General features: G+C 36.0%; 1 protein-coding gene across 1 annotated transcript in view; it reads right to left on the reverse strand.

Annotated features, from left to right (window-relative positions):
• Positions 1-11,363: 11,363 nt before the first annotated feature.
• The window catches only part of LOC133526687 (laminin subunit gamma-1), a 57,314-nt gene continuing 51,738 nt past the window's right edge, over positions 11,364-16,939 (reverse strand). The window contains exon 30 of the mRNA XM_061863400.1: positions 11,364-16,251. Coding sequence (XP_061719384.1) covers positions 16,104-16,251 — 148 coding nt within the window. The 3' untranslated portion in view covers positions 11,364-16,103. The remainder of the gene's footprint in view (positions 16,252-16,939) is intronic.

The raw sequence follows: 16,939 nt of genomic DNA on the forward strand, positions 1-16,939 counted from the left end.
TGGAGAATAGGCAGGCGTTTGACCACGATCACACCTGATGGTAAGTGATAATGCGGTCTACAGTGGAGCACGCTTATTACCTATGAGATACCTATTTACTCTAGCCTTGAAGAGATTCACATTGTACTCATACGGAAACGCAGACTCGGGCAGGGCATTCCACTCCTTGGCAGTTTTTACGTTGCTGGATTCGTCAATTTAGGCATCCAAAGTTAAAACGACCGTTTTTTTGTTTTGAGTTCATAGATCGACGAATTCAGCAACATAGAAACTAGTTTGATGTATTCAGAAGGTAATTAAATACAAAATACAGTACGTAGCGGCCCCCTTTTTTTAAATATCGTTAAATTTAAACAATCATAATTATTTTTCAGTGGCGCTAGTGAGCACGTTGATGGGCTCTTAATAACTTTAATAGCTTCTACCCGCGACATATGCGTGTAATGATGATATTGTATGATGATGATCAAGTCTCGGAAACTTACTTGGCGCAAAACCTTTTAATTTCGGCTTCGCTCGAAAAACCGCTATTTTTAAACCGGTTTTTATAATAATAATAGCGTTTATTGCAAGGATCACATGACACCCTGGTAGGGTATGGCATTTTTTTTAAATACTATTATAACTAACAAGGGCGCTCGATGCGCTGGTGGCCTAGCGGTAAGAGCGTGCGACTTGCAATATGGAGGTCGCGGGTTCAAACCCCGGCTCATACCAATGAGTTTTTCGGAACTTACGTACGAAATAACATTTGAAACATCCTGAGGAAACTGGACTAATCCAAATAAGGCCTAGTTTACCCTTTATGAGAACAGAGACCCTAGTGTAAATTTATTGATGTACGCGTTAGCGTTAGTCTCATTTTGTATGGGATTTAGAAACAGCGCGCCAAGCGGGACGTTTTGGAAACTCAATATCCCACTAAACTAGTTATAGTAACCCTCTATATATATATCTATTGCGTAACTATATTTATAAAACTTAGGTCCTTAAATTTTAAAAAACCTTATTATGTATGTGTTGCACAAAATACTATATTATACAGTAAGTAACTTGTTCTAAAACCTTTTAAAAAGCCAACATAAAATTAAAGGACTGTTTGACAAGTCATTAAATTATCGCTCACCACAATACTGAAGTAAGGCTGAATCCACGCTGACGATATTGCTCCATAAATCATTTTAATATGAGTTACCCCTTAATATTAGGGGGATAAATGGCATTTTGCGGTGGGTGAAGAATGAGGGTTTTAACTGTTTGGTTAACGTGAATGTTGTTAATGAGATCTTACCCTTTGGTTAGTAAAAGGGTTATTAAAAGTATGATACAATAAGTCATCTCGATACGCGGTGGAGTGTCCAGCCAAGTTCAAAGGAAAAGGAACTGGTGCCGCAACCATTTCGAGCTACTTTTACCTTCACAACTAGAAAACTATTTAATCTGCACACATGAAATTTGGCACATTCATTCATGCTTCTTAGCTACCAGGATATACCGGTAAGACCTAGGTTTACCACCTGTACCACCGCCATCATACAAGAGGTAGACACAGATGGGAATACACCGCGTTCTCGACCACCACTCGACATGTGTGACCCGTTTTAATATGTCTCTCAAACTCTCGATTCCTTCTCACCGTACTGGTTTTATGTCTAACTCTTTCGCCGTTGAGGCAATCCGTCTCTGGAATTCCCTCCCTCTCTTTATTCGACAAGCCCCAAGCAAACCCGTTTTCAAACGACTACTTCGCAAGCATCTTCTGTCAGAAGAACTTAAATAAGGTTCACCATCATGTATATGTACATAATTATATGTATTAGTCTATCTTTTATACATTATATAAGTAGTAGTATTTAACTATTTATATATTTTTAATATTATTTGACTTCACGTTTAATTTTTTCCTTATTATTTGTTATTATTTTTTCCTGCACCAACATACACAAATGTCTCTGTTTGACCCAATGGTTGACTGGTAGAGAATGCCTTTTGGCATTAAGTTCGCCATTTGTACATTTTTCTTTATGTGTGCAATAAAGTTTAAATAAATAAAAAAAAAATATGTGTAACACGAGCAATAAATCTAACTGTAGGCTGTACTTTTCAAACTTACCAACATTTCTTCAGCGATTTTTGGAAATTATGAATTCTTTAGACTATTTTTCATACAAATTAAATATTACCTTCAATGTACGCTGTCATCAGTGTTATTGACGTTGATTGTCACGCTTTAAACATAACAAAATTCGCAATAAATTGCGTCTTAGAATAAACTTTAAAGTGTTCTAGAAATAAAAATAATATTTATTTTTAAAAATTGATTGAACAAATGTTGGTCGGTTTGAGTACAGCCTGCAGTTTAATTTTTTGATCCTGTTACAGGCTACACCCAGTACAAATTAAAACGGGTCACTCATGTATTTTCAGTCGAAAACGCGGTGTATTCCCATCTGTCCGCCGGACACAATTTAATGTTGTGCAACCTGCATATTGCTTCCTGCAAAAATATACAGGGTGACCTTAGCCATTGGACAAACCCTGAAATCCCACGTAGGGTTACTTTGCAGGAATGCTCTGACGTTAATATTTTTTAATTAGAACAAAAGATAAAAAAATCTTTTTTTCGAACTAAAGTTATTTGCAATAATCGATAACAAAAATAAACACACTGTATTAATCTTTGGCAGTGTTTTTGACAATTTGTTCGAAATATTTCATAATGATGACATTTTTCAAAAGTCAGAAGCTTATTTGTGTCATAAATAAAAAAGTGGCTGTGACATAATCGGACAGACAGACGGACATGACGAATCTATAAGGGTTCCGTTTTTTGCCATTTGGCTACGGAACCATAAAAAGATAATCAAAAAGGTTGAAGAAGGTTCCATACTATTCTTTGAGTATATTACCCTAGGAGCTACTAACACATACAGGCTGCTCCAAAGTAAAAATTGGTATTTTGTTAATTTCTTCGAAACCGCTACACCGGCTGTTATGATACTTTGTACACTGGTTCTAAATACCCTAATGCATATGTACATTTCGGTTTTGTCCAATGACTAGGGACACATTGTATAATAATCTCTAGATAATTCACATGAACTCAAACAAACCTGAACACAACTCCCCATCTCCATCAGATGAAAACTCTCACTAATAATCGTTCCACTAACGACGCCATTTTTAAAAGGGTCAAACACACAATTAATCTTAGTCCAAGTTGCGTAAACGTGTTGCTTACACAATTTGTTTTACTTAGAGGGTGGATATTCTTGGAGGATTAATGACAAATATGTATGAGTGGATGAAGGCGTTTAGGCTGTTTCGAAACTAAGCGGGTTTGGGGGGAAGTAAGAAAAATTTGGGTAATCAAGTTGACGGATAATTGAGTGGTTTATCGAGGCTTTTCAATTTTTTTTTCGTTTACATGCCAGTAATGAAGTAAGTAAATATTCTTAATTGTGCGCTATAAAGTATTAAAAAATCGGGCAAGTGCGAGTCGGACTCGCGCACGTAGGGTTCCGTACCATTATTTTTAAAACGGCAAAAAAATTATGTTTGTTGTATGGGAGCCCCCCTTAAATATATTTTTTTCTGTTTTTAGTATTTGTTGATATAGCGGCAACAGAAATACATCATCTGTGAAGATTTAAACTGTCTAGCTATCACGGTTCATGAGATACAGCATGGTAACAGACGGACGGACGGACAGCGAAGTCTCAGTAATAGGGTCCCGTTTGACCCTTTGGGTACGGAACCCTAAAAACGCGGTGCCGTGCCCTACCCCTACCATACAAAGCGAGATGACATTCACAGTGCCCATACCTCTCTTTTGGACGTAGTTTAAGGGTCCCGGGTCCAATATGTTATTTTACCGTTCTGTCGAGGTTCATAATTAATGTATTCATGTATGGTGTAACGTTTATGATTTCAATTATTATATTTTCTTATAAACACCGGTACTTAGATGAAAATAAAATAAGAAAATAAGCACACTGACTGCCGAGGGGCGGGAGGGGGGTTGGGGTCGGCAACGCGCATGTAACTCCTCTGGAGTTGCAGGCGTACATAGGCTACGGAGACTGCTTACCATCAGGCGGGCCGTATGCTTGTTTGCCACCGACGTAGTATTAAAAAAAAGCAATTTCTTTTTTTTTTTTTTTGTAAGTCCGAGGTGGTGTTCTTGAGGCATATTGGTGTGCAGTAGTATTTAATCCTCAAGGCTTGCTAGGCCTCCTCCGACCGGTTGCCCGGCCAGGATAGTGGTTATACCGCCACTTGCTCGGTCGTCAGAGCCCCGTTCGTTGTCTAGCAGGGAGCACCACGGCAGCCAATTGGTCACCGCCGCCATCCGGCGCGTGCAGGTGGGGTTGACATTTGGGTCGGATAAGATGTTATTACCGTTCTCCCCTTACTCCCCTAATTCTAAGGAAAATAATAGAAGGCAAAATGGAGGGTGAAAGAAGTAGAGGAAGAAGGAAGCTAGCCTGGATGGATAACATTAAAAGCTGGACACATATTAAGGACGCTGCCAACCTGAGCAGAATGGCAAAAGATAGAAATATGTTCCGAGAGATGGTCGCCGACGTCAGATGATGACATGACACGACAAGAAGAAGAAGAATTTCTTTTTATTTCTCCGTTTCGAAAATTCACACAAAACAAGTACTTTATTTATGCAAGTGAGGCATGAGAAACTTATTTCCACAAAAATGCCTTTTTTTAACCGTCTATATCATTTTTTTGAGTAGGTATACCTATATTATTTTCTACACAAACTAAAAAAGTCTCAGCCATACAGTTTCCGACAAGCAGCAAGTAAATTCGTATTGTACGAAGGGTCGGCCTGACCAGCGTTGTAGTAGGTAAGCCTGCTGCAACACTTTTTTTTTATATACTACGTCGGTGGCAATCAATCATACGGCCTGCCTGATGTTAAGCAGTCTCCGTAGCCTATGTACACCTGCAACTTCAGAGTAGTTACATGCGCGTTGCCGACCCTAACCCCACCCCCCTCGTTGAGCTCTGGCAATCTTACTCACCGGCAGGAACACAACACTATGAGTAGGGTCTAGTGTTATTTGGCTGCGGTTTTCTGTAAGGTGGAGGTACTTCCCCAGTTGGGCTCTGCTCTAGATCTGGAATGATATCCGCTGTGCTGTGCCCTACCACACAAGGCGAGATGACATTCACATTGCCCATACCTCTCTTTTGGACGTAGTTTAAGGACATACCCGGGTCCAGGTTGCTGAGGTTCGCTCCTTTTTATCATCATAATTTTAAAAGTTTTTTTTATATCTACATGTAAACAAATTTGTGCCTAATTAAGTTTCATTTTAAGGCTTGTAATGTTTTGTAGCATTAATAAATAAATAAATATTATACGACATTATTACACAAATTGACTAAGTCCCACAGTAAGCTCAATAAGGCTTGTGTTGAGGGTACTTAGACAACGATATATATAATATATAAATATTTATAAATACTTAAATACAAAGAATTGCCCGAATAGCATTGCCTGTAAACATTTTTCAATGTGGTGTTAAATAAAAAAAAATCTATGTCTATGTCTATGTATAACATATTATTAAAAAAACTTGGAAATCACCACGTCGATCCAAAAAAAAAAAGATTTTTTATGCCCTATTATTTCTAACTCCGAAACACTTTTTAGGTAAACATTCAAAGCATTCCCGTGTTTGTATCTTTCGTATGATGGCGGGGTTTCTTTGCTTTTAAATTAAATAAATAATTCACACAATTTGCGAGCAATAGCGAGGTGGTACTCTTTTGGTGGAGCTCCTCGCCCGCCGGGAACAATATCGCGGGGGTGTGTAAGATGGCGCTTCGATTATGTAATGCAAGAATGAAAGAAACCCTCAGAGAGAGAGGAGAGGTTCTGCCAGGAGTCAGAGACAGCAATGGACATTATCTGCTCCTGCTTTGTATTTGATGACCGGTTTGGCCTTGTGGGTAGTGACCCTGCCTACGAAGCTGATGGTCCCGGGTTCAAATCCTGGTAAGGGCATTTATTCGTGTGATGAGCATGGATATTTGCTCCTGAGTCATGGGTGTTTTCTATGTATTTAAGTATTTATAAATATTTATATATTATATATATCGTTGTCTAAGAACCCTCAACACAAGCCTTATTGAGCTTACTGTGGGACTTAGTCAATTTGTGTAATAATGTCCTATAGTATTTATTTATTTATTACATTATTGTAACGGTGCTATTGTTCAAGTTACTAAATTATTTTAGGTTACTAAACTACTGATACGCTAAGTAAGTAAGTGTTTTATTTGTAAATATAGGTAGAATTACATTGGTGGTCAGTTTATATATGTACAGTTTCACTATATTTTGCAAACGGCGTACAAAAACATTAAACTTAATACTAGAAACTAAACTATCATGCTCACCGAGTACGAGTAATTAAATTATGTAATCCTGCTTACAGCTATGACAATTCAATAATGAATATTAGGTACATAGGTAGTTTATAAGAATTGAAATTGTCAAAATATAAAATATAAATTTGTATCATTACATATAATTCATAGATAGTATTTTTTACTTCTATTATATTTAGTGACTTAAAGGTAATCGGCAATTTATTATATATTTTACTGGCCAACTGGCTAGTATGTTAATTTTATATTGTTACCTTAATTATAATATGTAGACCAACATTAATAGAATAGAACTGTTCTATTGTGTGCTCTTTCAGGGTGTCATGAACCGGCTATATGAAAATTAAATAAATGACTAAATGACTATTTAACAACCGAAGTCGCCTTTAACGGCTTACCCCTCTGTCGAAAACCGGCGAAGGTCATACGTATTATATGGACTGGCGTTGATCTGACATGGATATTTGTACTTTACGTACAAATAGCCATACATTTGACGTACCCCTTCACCGCAATAATCGGCAGACTGTTTTGTACAGAAAATTACAGACCAAGTCATCATATATTTATTATTTATTGACCCTTCTTATACAACGGTTGCATAAAATACTATTATGTGTTTGTTACTGTACTCCAAAAATTTTTAGCGTCATGTCCTATGTTGCTCCTAAAGATTGTAAAAACACATTGACTAATGGTAAATGTCACGCTATGGAATAAATGTACACTAGGGGTTCTCGTTGTATTATTCTAGTAGGATATCAAAATGACGATATTATTATTTATTATTGACATATCTTAGTTTTTTAATTTCTTATTTCTTACTATGAATACTATGATTGGCATTTTATTTGCTTGACTGATATTTAAATCTTATTAACGTGCATAATACCAATTTCAGTTAAAATTACCTCCAATACTTTTAATTAATATCATCGTCTTGGGATCACTCAAAATGCTTTAATTCCTTAAACGTAACGTAATTTTTTATTATAAACAATGTTCTTCACAATATTTTATTGTTATGAATGAACATACAATTCATAACTACAAAAAAAATATATATATAAAAAATACTAAACATTTCAGCAGCATTTTACGCCCCCGACGCTACGTAAAGGTGTGTTCACATCGGTACCCCAAAGCATTGTCAAATTTCCAGCCGAGTTTGCTTGGAGGGCTTTGTGTGGCACAATAAATAGTAAACAAGTCATGCTAACAGCCTTATATATTTAATAATGTCCTCGGACAACCTTTGTTGCAAAATGGCTCATTTACTTTGCTATATAACGCTGGGAATTCATGAAAAAACGACGATCTAGTTGGGAGTTTTCAGAAAATAGTGTACGACCCTATCCAATTAGTGTGAGTTATTAATAGGACATATTACGCGAAACTCTGCGCAGAGGGCGCCACTACCACAATCCATCACAATCTGTCGGTCTGCTGCGAAACAAGATAATCGAAATTTCGTTATCTAACTCACTCTTGCATATTCGAGTGATGAAAAGGCAGATAACTAAATTTCGATCTTCGCGTTTCCCGGTAGGCCCTTCGTAAACAAACCGCCTTGATGCATTAATGTCACTAACTGATAACTTTGTTTTCCGCTTACTGCTCCTAGACTAGCTACTTTAGATTAAAACATATTATTACTAAGGTAGGGCACTCAAGGTCTATTAACACATTGCTTTTCTTTCCCATCACGGAACAATGGTGTTCCGGACCTTTGGGAGGCGTGCGCGGAGCCGAAGCCAACACGTAGAGACCCTTTTGACACTTTAATGAAATGTAAGGGGTACACCTAGCGGATGTTGCCCTTGCCCGTGTCATGGGACGCACGCAGAGGCAGCACCCGCCAGGGTGTAAGGACTATTTGAGAGTTAATGGAATCTAAAATGAACTGGGCTATTGGGTGAAAGCGATGGACTAAATACTGGTCTATGGGATAAAAAACCGGACGCCTGCCTAATAAAACGGTATTCAATTTTATTTCCGGCAGACATTGCTTATTATTACATTATTTTTTGTATATGACTGTTTGTTGCCTAAATAAATATAAAAAAATTACATATTTTATTATCTGTGAAAATTTGTAAAAAACAGTTTAATGTACGGCATGTACAAGTTACTATATGGTTTACAAAAGATGTTAGTGCTGCACTCTGGCGGCAGAACATTGCAATATTTTTTCCTAATGCAGTCAGTTTTGTCAAGATAATCAAAAGCATTAAAATTCAATAAAAACTTGGTTTTGGTGTTCAATTCATGAACTATAAGCGATATTACAATATAAGAAAAGGTGAACGGGTGATTTCCATAACGATTTTATGCTTAATTGTCGTTACAAACTGATAGCGATTAAGTTTTCTTAACAAGTCACGCTAATTGGATACACTGCTTTCTTTAAACTCACAGTTACAATACAAATACGAGAAAAGTTGTCCTACGATTTGTATTTCCATTGCGTTGCCATTTTTTGTAGACTTTGAATTATGGTAACGGAATGGAATGATCGAAAAAAATGTGGAAATTTGAGACACTTTTTTCTCGTGATTGAAAAATTCGTAATTTTGAGTAGAGATGACATACATTTTACCAAATAAAAAAAAAGTCTAGTACACGTACAATTTTAAATAAAATTGACTCTTTGATGGTTCATAAAAAAAAAACAAAAGGGAAAATAATGACGAACATAATATGATTAAGTGTCAAGGGCGAGTGGATGCATGTGAAATACTTTAAAGTTATCAGAGTGCCTAGCCAAGATGCCAATCGTTTCCGCCAAGACAACTAAACGCTGTCTGTCTCTCTATCTAAGAGTGATAGAGATACAGAAAGCGTTTAGTTGTCGTAGCGCAAACGATTGGCATTTTAGCTAGGTCCCCAGGTATGACGACGAGCGAAGCGAGGAAGAATGTTAACCATTGTACGCAATAAATAATAAACAAGCCCGGCATCATGGCGATTTATTAATGTTACCGGAAACCTTTGATCAAAATACTTCCTATACTTCCTTATACCGCTGGGAATTCATAAAAAACAATGACCTACTAATACTAATAGGAGAAAAACCGTCCAACGATTTTTATTTCCGCTGCGTTACTATTTTTCGTAGACTTAGTATAACGGTAACGGAATGGAACGATCGAAAAATTTAAATAAATGTGTTATATATTTATTTACAATAACAATTGTAATTTTGTGTTATATGGTACTATGTTCTGAATACTGAAGTAAATTATTTGAATTGAATTGCGGTAATGAATTACTTTATTTCTTATTCTCTACTAGATATACTAGAATTTTAGTTACATGACTGGACACTGGTATCTCCACAGTCAAATACACTGTTGAGTTTTGTGGGTTTACGATCATATTTAGCATTACAGTTCTAGCTTATTAAATAAATAAAATAAAACAACCAGCATAAGGAAACAACAACAAATGACAAATTACTTTGTCACTTTTGTGGATAAAATGTAACTTTCTTATTAGTTTTCGAATAATCAAGAGTCTTTACGAGCTGTGGTACAAAATAAATAGATAGATAGAATACCTACTCTTTCCCCCTTATTCATAAACATCTATATAAAGTTAACAAGCTGCTAATAATCATTTGTCCCTTTCCGACTTATCGATATGACAGAAAGGGACAAACGACTATCATCAGCATGTTAAATTTAGTAGGCGTTTATAAATAACGCCAACAATTAACGCCATTTATTAACACATCTCAATAAAAGATACAGCTTGAAGAAAAGCAAGTTATTAATAATAGAGGCAGACAACGATGTTATCGCTAAAGAGCGATATCTTCCAGACAATATTTTGCTAAACCTAACTAAATTGAAGTTACCGCGTCTTGAAATTTGTTGCTAAAATTTATATTTAATAGTTGAAAAATCTTGATTTTCATCTGAAGCACCGATCCAAAAAAATTACAAAGATATTTGCCAATAAATAGACAATTATTGGTTACAGTATTGCTTTCAGCGCCACCTATGTACGTTAACAAACACCTCTACCACCAGACACCGAACCTAAATATAAAACTTCAAGGGCACGGCGCTTTAAATAAGGGAGAGTGCATGAACTGTAGACGGCACAGAAGCCTAGGGGGCTTCTATGCCGTCATTGGCGCGAAGCATTTTGTCATGTTTCCATTTTTAGATCTAAGCCACTAGATGGCCGACCCTACTATGCGAAATAGAGCCAGCGTTTAGGCGGCAGTAACCTGCTTAGGAACGTGAATTATTATCTTTCGATGCAGGTCACGAGATGGCAGACCCTCCAACACTACGGTCTCTGTTGTCAGAGACAATAGAATACCTTGTTTGTCTACTTAATTTTTATTTGTTATTCTGAACACACAGCTAGTTGTAACCCTAAAGGGAACGTGCACAAACTGTAGGGGGCAGCACAGGAGTCGTCAGAGTTTTGGTGCGAGGTGTAAATGTCAAGTTTATGCTTCCAATATAGCCCACAAGATAACAGAGCCTACTATGCACAAGAAAACGTACGAAAACGGTAGATGGTAGCACTTGATTTGGCGTGAAGTGTCAGTGTAGTGGAGCGTGCATGAACTATAGGAGGCAGCACATGAGCCGTCAGATTTTTGGCGTAAGACGTAAATGTGATGTTTTTTGTTCCGATGTAGCCCACAAGATGGCAGAACCTACTATGCACAAGAAAACACGTGACGTGTAAATGTACATGTTTATGGTTCCGATTCAGGCCACAAGATGGCAGACCCTCCAACGCGCACGGTCCCTATCAGGACACAAGATGGTAGAACTACACACGCGTACGGTCCCGTGGGTCCCTATACGACGTTTTTATACTGACTATACCAATAAGTGTTTTATAGGCAAGGTTGCCTATTTTTTTATTCAATTGTATGATTTGATGAAATATGAATAAAAATTCATTGGAATAAAACAAACTTTTAATTAGGTACTCTAATAGTTTAATATAATAAATAAGCCACAATACATATTGTACTAACAAAATCATTAATATTTGCTTATTTTATTCTAATCTTCTCTTGTCTTTGGCGATCCTAAATACATATATAAAAAACTTATTTATACAGCATTCGAAGTGTAGTGTTACATAAAGGTAAAAAATTCCAAATGAAAGTAATTGGTAAATGTTTTGGCAATTGATTTATGAAGGCGAGAAGCTCAATGTAGTCGGAAACACAAATGCGAGTAGGTTGTTTGGGGCATTCCATGCCATGCTTAGAGGGTCCTTATGCACCTTTTGAACCGACTCCAGAAAAACCTTTTATTAAAAACAATTGAAAGTATAGCATGTTCATGTGGTTGACGTTAAACCACGTCTTTGGCGGATGTACCAAAAACTACAGTTGTAGTTTTAATAGTTTTAAGTACTGCCTGTGATCTCAAATAATTGTCTGTAAATCTTTAAACTAGTTAGTTATTTAGTTATAAGACTGCTGCGCCCTTGCAGGGTACCTACATATTATGTAATTTTGTGTACTTACCTAATATGAATGCAATAAATGCTTTGTCTTGTCTTGTGTTTCATTTTTAACGCTCAGAAAGTAAGTCTTAGTTGTTCTAAAAACCAGAAAATGATATGCTTCTGCTTTAGAGCACTGTATTTTCTTAGTAGGTTTCTTTGTTTTTCAGCAAATCATATTAAAAATTTAGTTTTAAATGGATTTGTTGTAATTTTTCCATTCTGATGACTAACTCCCCATTCTAACGATATTATTTCCTAAATTGTTAATTGAAAGTACCCTCAAGCAATTCTATAAAAATTATACTTAGTCATGTTTTGAAAAACACACGCAAAACTACTTCGACAGAAATGGGTGCCTTTCATCTCTTGGTTAACAATCTACTATTTATTGTTATAGGGAGCGTGCATGAACTGTAGGAGGCAGCCCAGGAGACGTCAGATTTTTGGCGCGAGGCGTAAATGTGATGTTTACTGTTTCGAGGTAGCCCACAAGATGGCAGAACCTACTATGCACAAGAAAACACGTGACGTGTAAATGTACTTGTTTATGGTTCCGATTCAGGCCACAAGATGGCAGACCCTCCAACGCGCACGGCCCCTATAATACTTTGAAACGAAACCCAATCTGTTATTTCGTTTTTTAAAGGTAGTTTTGATGACAGTGATTACTTATATAATTTTGACATAATTAGTACTCAGAAAACTTCTACAAACAACATATAACTGACGAAAAGTAAAGGACTATGTAACACCACATATACATATATACAGTGTTAATTTAGTGACATGAAACATGCAATAATTTACGGGGTAAATACATAGGTCATACTGAGCAACTTTTACTATAGGACCAACCTCGAAATCGCAAAAAAAAGACTCCTGTACTATTTTATAATAAGTGACATTTATCCAAAAAATGCTGTACCTACTAGTATTAGTTGAATATGTACCTACCTCAAATTGACCTGTAAAACATTGACTTCTATCAATAAATTTCTTGTATCTTGTATATGTTTAAATTAACACATTAAAAGTAACTATACGTTACTGCCTGCAACATAAATATGGACGCACGTAATTGTATTAATAGAAAGTAAGCAAAAATAGCCTACTTATAAATAAGTTTTGTTTAGTTTTATCCACGCTCTTTATTCTTGTAAACCAAAAATACAACGCGTCTTCGGCAATGTTTGAGTTTACTTAATCTCCATTCAACCCTCCGACTATCTATTGGACTCCCGTACAAAATATCAACAATGTTTGGGCCAACCAAAATGGGCGAGTAAATTTTTTCGCTATTTCGGATTTGGTCCTATAGTAAACGTTGCTCAGTACTATATATTCACCCAGTAAATTATTACAGATGTCTAAATTAACAGTGTTTCAGCTGACATCTGGAAAGGATTAATATCTAGTGTGAAAACGATATATTTACAAATTACCGCCAACCAAAATATGGCACTATTAGAAAGCCTAGTTGGCAGATGATTAAATGCAGACCTTAAATGCATTGAATAAGTACAAAGTTCTTGAACTAACTATGGTAGTTTTAATGTTTTAAGTTCTACCAATAAGGGTGCTGGGTTAGCAAAGTATTTTCTAATGATGATAGATACTACCAGACCAATATTTTTTATTTAGTCTGCTACAATATACTCGTAAAAATGGCACCGATGGCAAAGATAATTGATTGTAGTCGAGATAGTAATGTCTAAGAAAAAAACGTGCTCTTAGTTTGACATCCAAAACAGATGGCGCTGTCATATGTCAAACGTCAACTTTTGATAAACAGTTACCGAAAAATGTATGGAACTGTACAGCGTCATCTCGTTTGAAGAACCTGCCAAATTTGAAGCACGAAATTATCTTAGATTTTATTCATTTTACTCAATTAATGCGTCTTTGCCGATAGTTAACTTTAGCAAATTGGAAAATGTTCAATACTGGGGGCTGATTTTTTAATTTGGCGTATGTTTTCGTGGGGCTCCCTTCTGTATATGTCCACTCCTAGGAGTCAGTCATATTTAAAAAAAAAAAACAATTAGCTTTTCACATATTTTCGAGTGATGAAACAGAGCGCCCGAAATTCAAAAATCGGCCTTGTACTTATTTTTTTAAAAGTTAACATTTTATTGCTAGCTAACTTTATTATGACATATGTATTTTATTTTGACACGACAATCTATTAGTGAGATAATTACTATTATTAATAAGGCACATTATTTTTTATTTATCTATCGTAACAAAAGATAATTTATGCTAGCACCGTACTCACTTTAACCTTTTAAACGTCAAAAGCCGCTCAAAAATCTTGCCCAAACGCCAAAATAATTCACCAAAAAATATTGTATTCTGCTTCTTTTATCCAATTACAACTGACTCTAATAAAAAAAAAGTGTGGATCAAAAACACATACAACGTACCTAAATATATTACGTTGACGTCTACCGACGTCATGGCGTTCGAGGCATGATTTTCATCGACGTGATATGACGTTGGCGATCAAAGGATTTACAAATTGAAAAACTATAAGCCTCAACGTCGATTTGTAAAGTAATTGAACCTATCCGTTGTTCAATTTAATATTTTAACACAAAAACTGTGCAAACACAGTAACTCACATTACACGCAAAGATCTTGAAAAATTCACATTCATAAATTATGAGTCGTTTTCAAATCCAATTTAAACTTGTTTGTTAACGTAGGTACTCCAAATTAACAAAACCAGGATTACAGGTTCTATAACAAAAATATAGAAGAAACTTATTGCTACTTTGAAAATAAATACATAAGTATATTTTTTTGTCTTTGACCTTGATTTTAGATTTTGACCTGAATACGAATTTGAAATTGTTATTTTTTTACGAATTTGAAAATGACCCAATTTCCACATACTATAGACAAATAACTAGACGCACAAAATTGACCAATAAATTTGGACTGTCCAACACTAATTAGTTGACTTCTTATAAGCAGGGGCCCTACATTTCATGCCGTTGACGGAAAAAAACGTCACGCTACATAGAGTATGATTCCAATTAGTCTTTTCACAATAATTAATCATTTGTCAACCTCTTTAGTTAACTGATATAGACAATAGACAATCAGTACAGAAACGTCTAACTTTCATCTTACTGTCACGCAACAAAATAATAAATAGTTTATTAAACGATACATATATTTGATTTTTAACAGTGTAGCAAGTATTTTTTTACGCGTCAATATGTTAGCTATCAAAATTTGTAGTGTTATAAAAAACTACCTGTATGTGAAATTACGTGATTTTTACGTCAACGGCATGAAATGTACGAGCTATTAGCTGCCGCTACGTGCGACATACAACGCCATCTAGTCCAATTTGCTTACACTACGTTATACTTCTCGCATCGAATGGCCATCTCTATGACAATTACTTCAAATCTCTTCTGGTTGGGCTTAATTTAAATAATAAAATTATTGATGATATATGTTTCAAATTTATTCGGAAATGTAACATACATTTCTAAATAAATGAAATCAAAGCCGTTACGACAAAATTTATTGCACAAACAAGGCCAACTATTCGGTAAATGAGTTCCTGGAGGATTAATATCGCCAAGTGTATTATATCGAACATGTACATTAATGGAATTGTAATTATTTTTATTGTAATTTTATTAGAATTATATATTTTGTTATTGTTTATAATTTCTTAATGTAATTGATTTATAAATTTGTTGATATTATTATCAGTTATGTGCATTTTTTTACTACGACGGTGGCAAGCAAGCATACGGTCCGCCTGATGGTAAGCAGTCACCGTAGCCTATGGACGCCTGCAACTCCAGAGGTGTTACATGCTACCCTTTAAAAATCTGTACACTCCTTTTTTGAAGAACCTCATACTGTAGACCCTCGGAAAAACCTCGGCAGGTAGCTCATTCCACAACCGGAGCGGAGCGTTGAAGTTCCTCTTAAACCGCACAGTGCGTGACCATTTAGGTTCTAGGGTGTGAGGATGATTTAAATAATTTATTGACATGTTAATCTAAATTCATCACTGAATGATTAATACCAATAAAAATAATACCTTTCTATCTTTGTATATATTAAAATGAACTATCATAAAAATCATCATTAGACGCGAGAAGTATACATTGCGCGCCTAAATTTCGTCTACGCCACACTTAATCTATCAACCAATCACTGACACATGTCTAACTGTACGAGGCCCTCTTCGGCCCCTCGGTGGGTTCCAGCACGATCCTCTTGAAGCAACCCTCGGGCAGCTGGTCGAGGATGTCCTTCACGTTTTCTACTTCGAGGCGAAGGGAGTCATGTTCATTTTTGTACTGCTCCATCCATCTATAAAAGTTATTTATTATTTTTCATATGCATTTTTTATACGTCGGCGGCAAACAAGCATACGGCCCGCCTGATGGTAAGCAGTCTCCGTAGCATATTCCAGAGGAGATACGCGTTGCCGACCCTAACTCTCCGCACCCTCGTTTAGCTCTGGCAACCTTACTCACCGGCAGGAACACAACACTATGAGCTATGAATAACGCAACGCTATGAGTGCATTGTATTTATTTATAAAAAAAGATATAAACAGAGGTATTACAGTAATTATAAAATAAATAAATATTATAGGATATTATTACACAAATTGACTAAGTCCCACAGTAAGCGCAATAAGGCTTGTGTTGTAGGTACCTAGACAACGATATATATAAGTAGTATATAATTATAAATACTTAAATACATAGAAAACACCCATGACTCAGAAACAAATATCCGTGGTCATCACACAAATATATGCTCTTACCAGGATTTGAACCCGGGACCGTCAACTTCATAGGCAGAGTCACTACCCACGAGACCAGACCGGTCGTCGAATCAGGTTATACGAATACTAAACTAAATTAATCATGACATCTCCGGAACAAATTTTTGTACTTATTTAGAACTTTCATAGAATAACAAAGAGTTCTAAATTCAAAAACAAAACAACGCCTTCCATGTCTCAGGGGTTTATGGATAAGCGGTCACA

The sequence above is a fragment of the Cydia pomonella genome, chromosome 1 (assembly GCF_033807575.1).
Source record: "Cydia pomonella isolate Wapato2018A chromosome 1, ilCydPomo1, whole genome shotgun sequence".
NCBI classification, from domain to species: domain Eukaryota; kingdom Metazoa; phylum Arthropoda; class Insecta; order Lepidoptera; family Tortricidae; genus Cydia; species Cydia pomonella.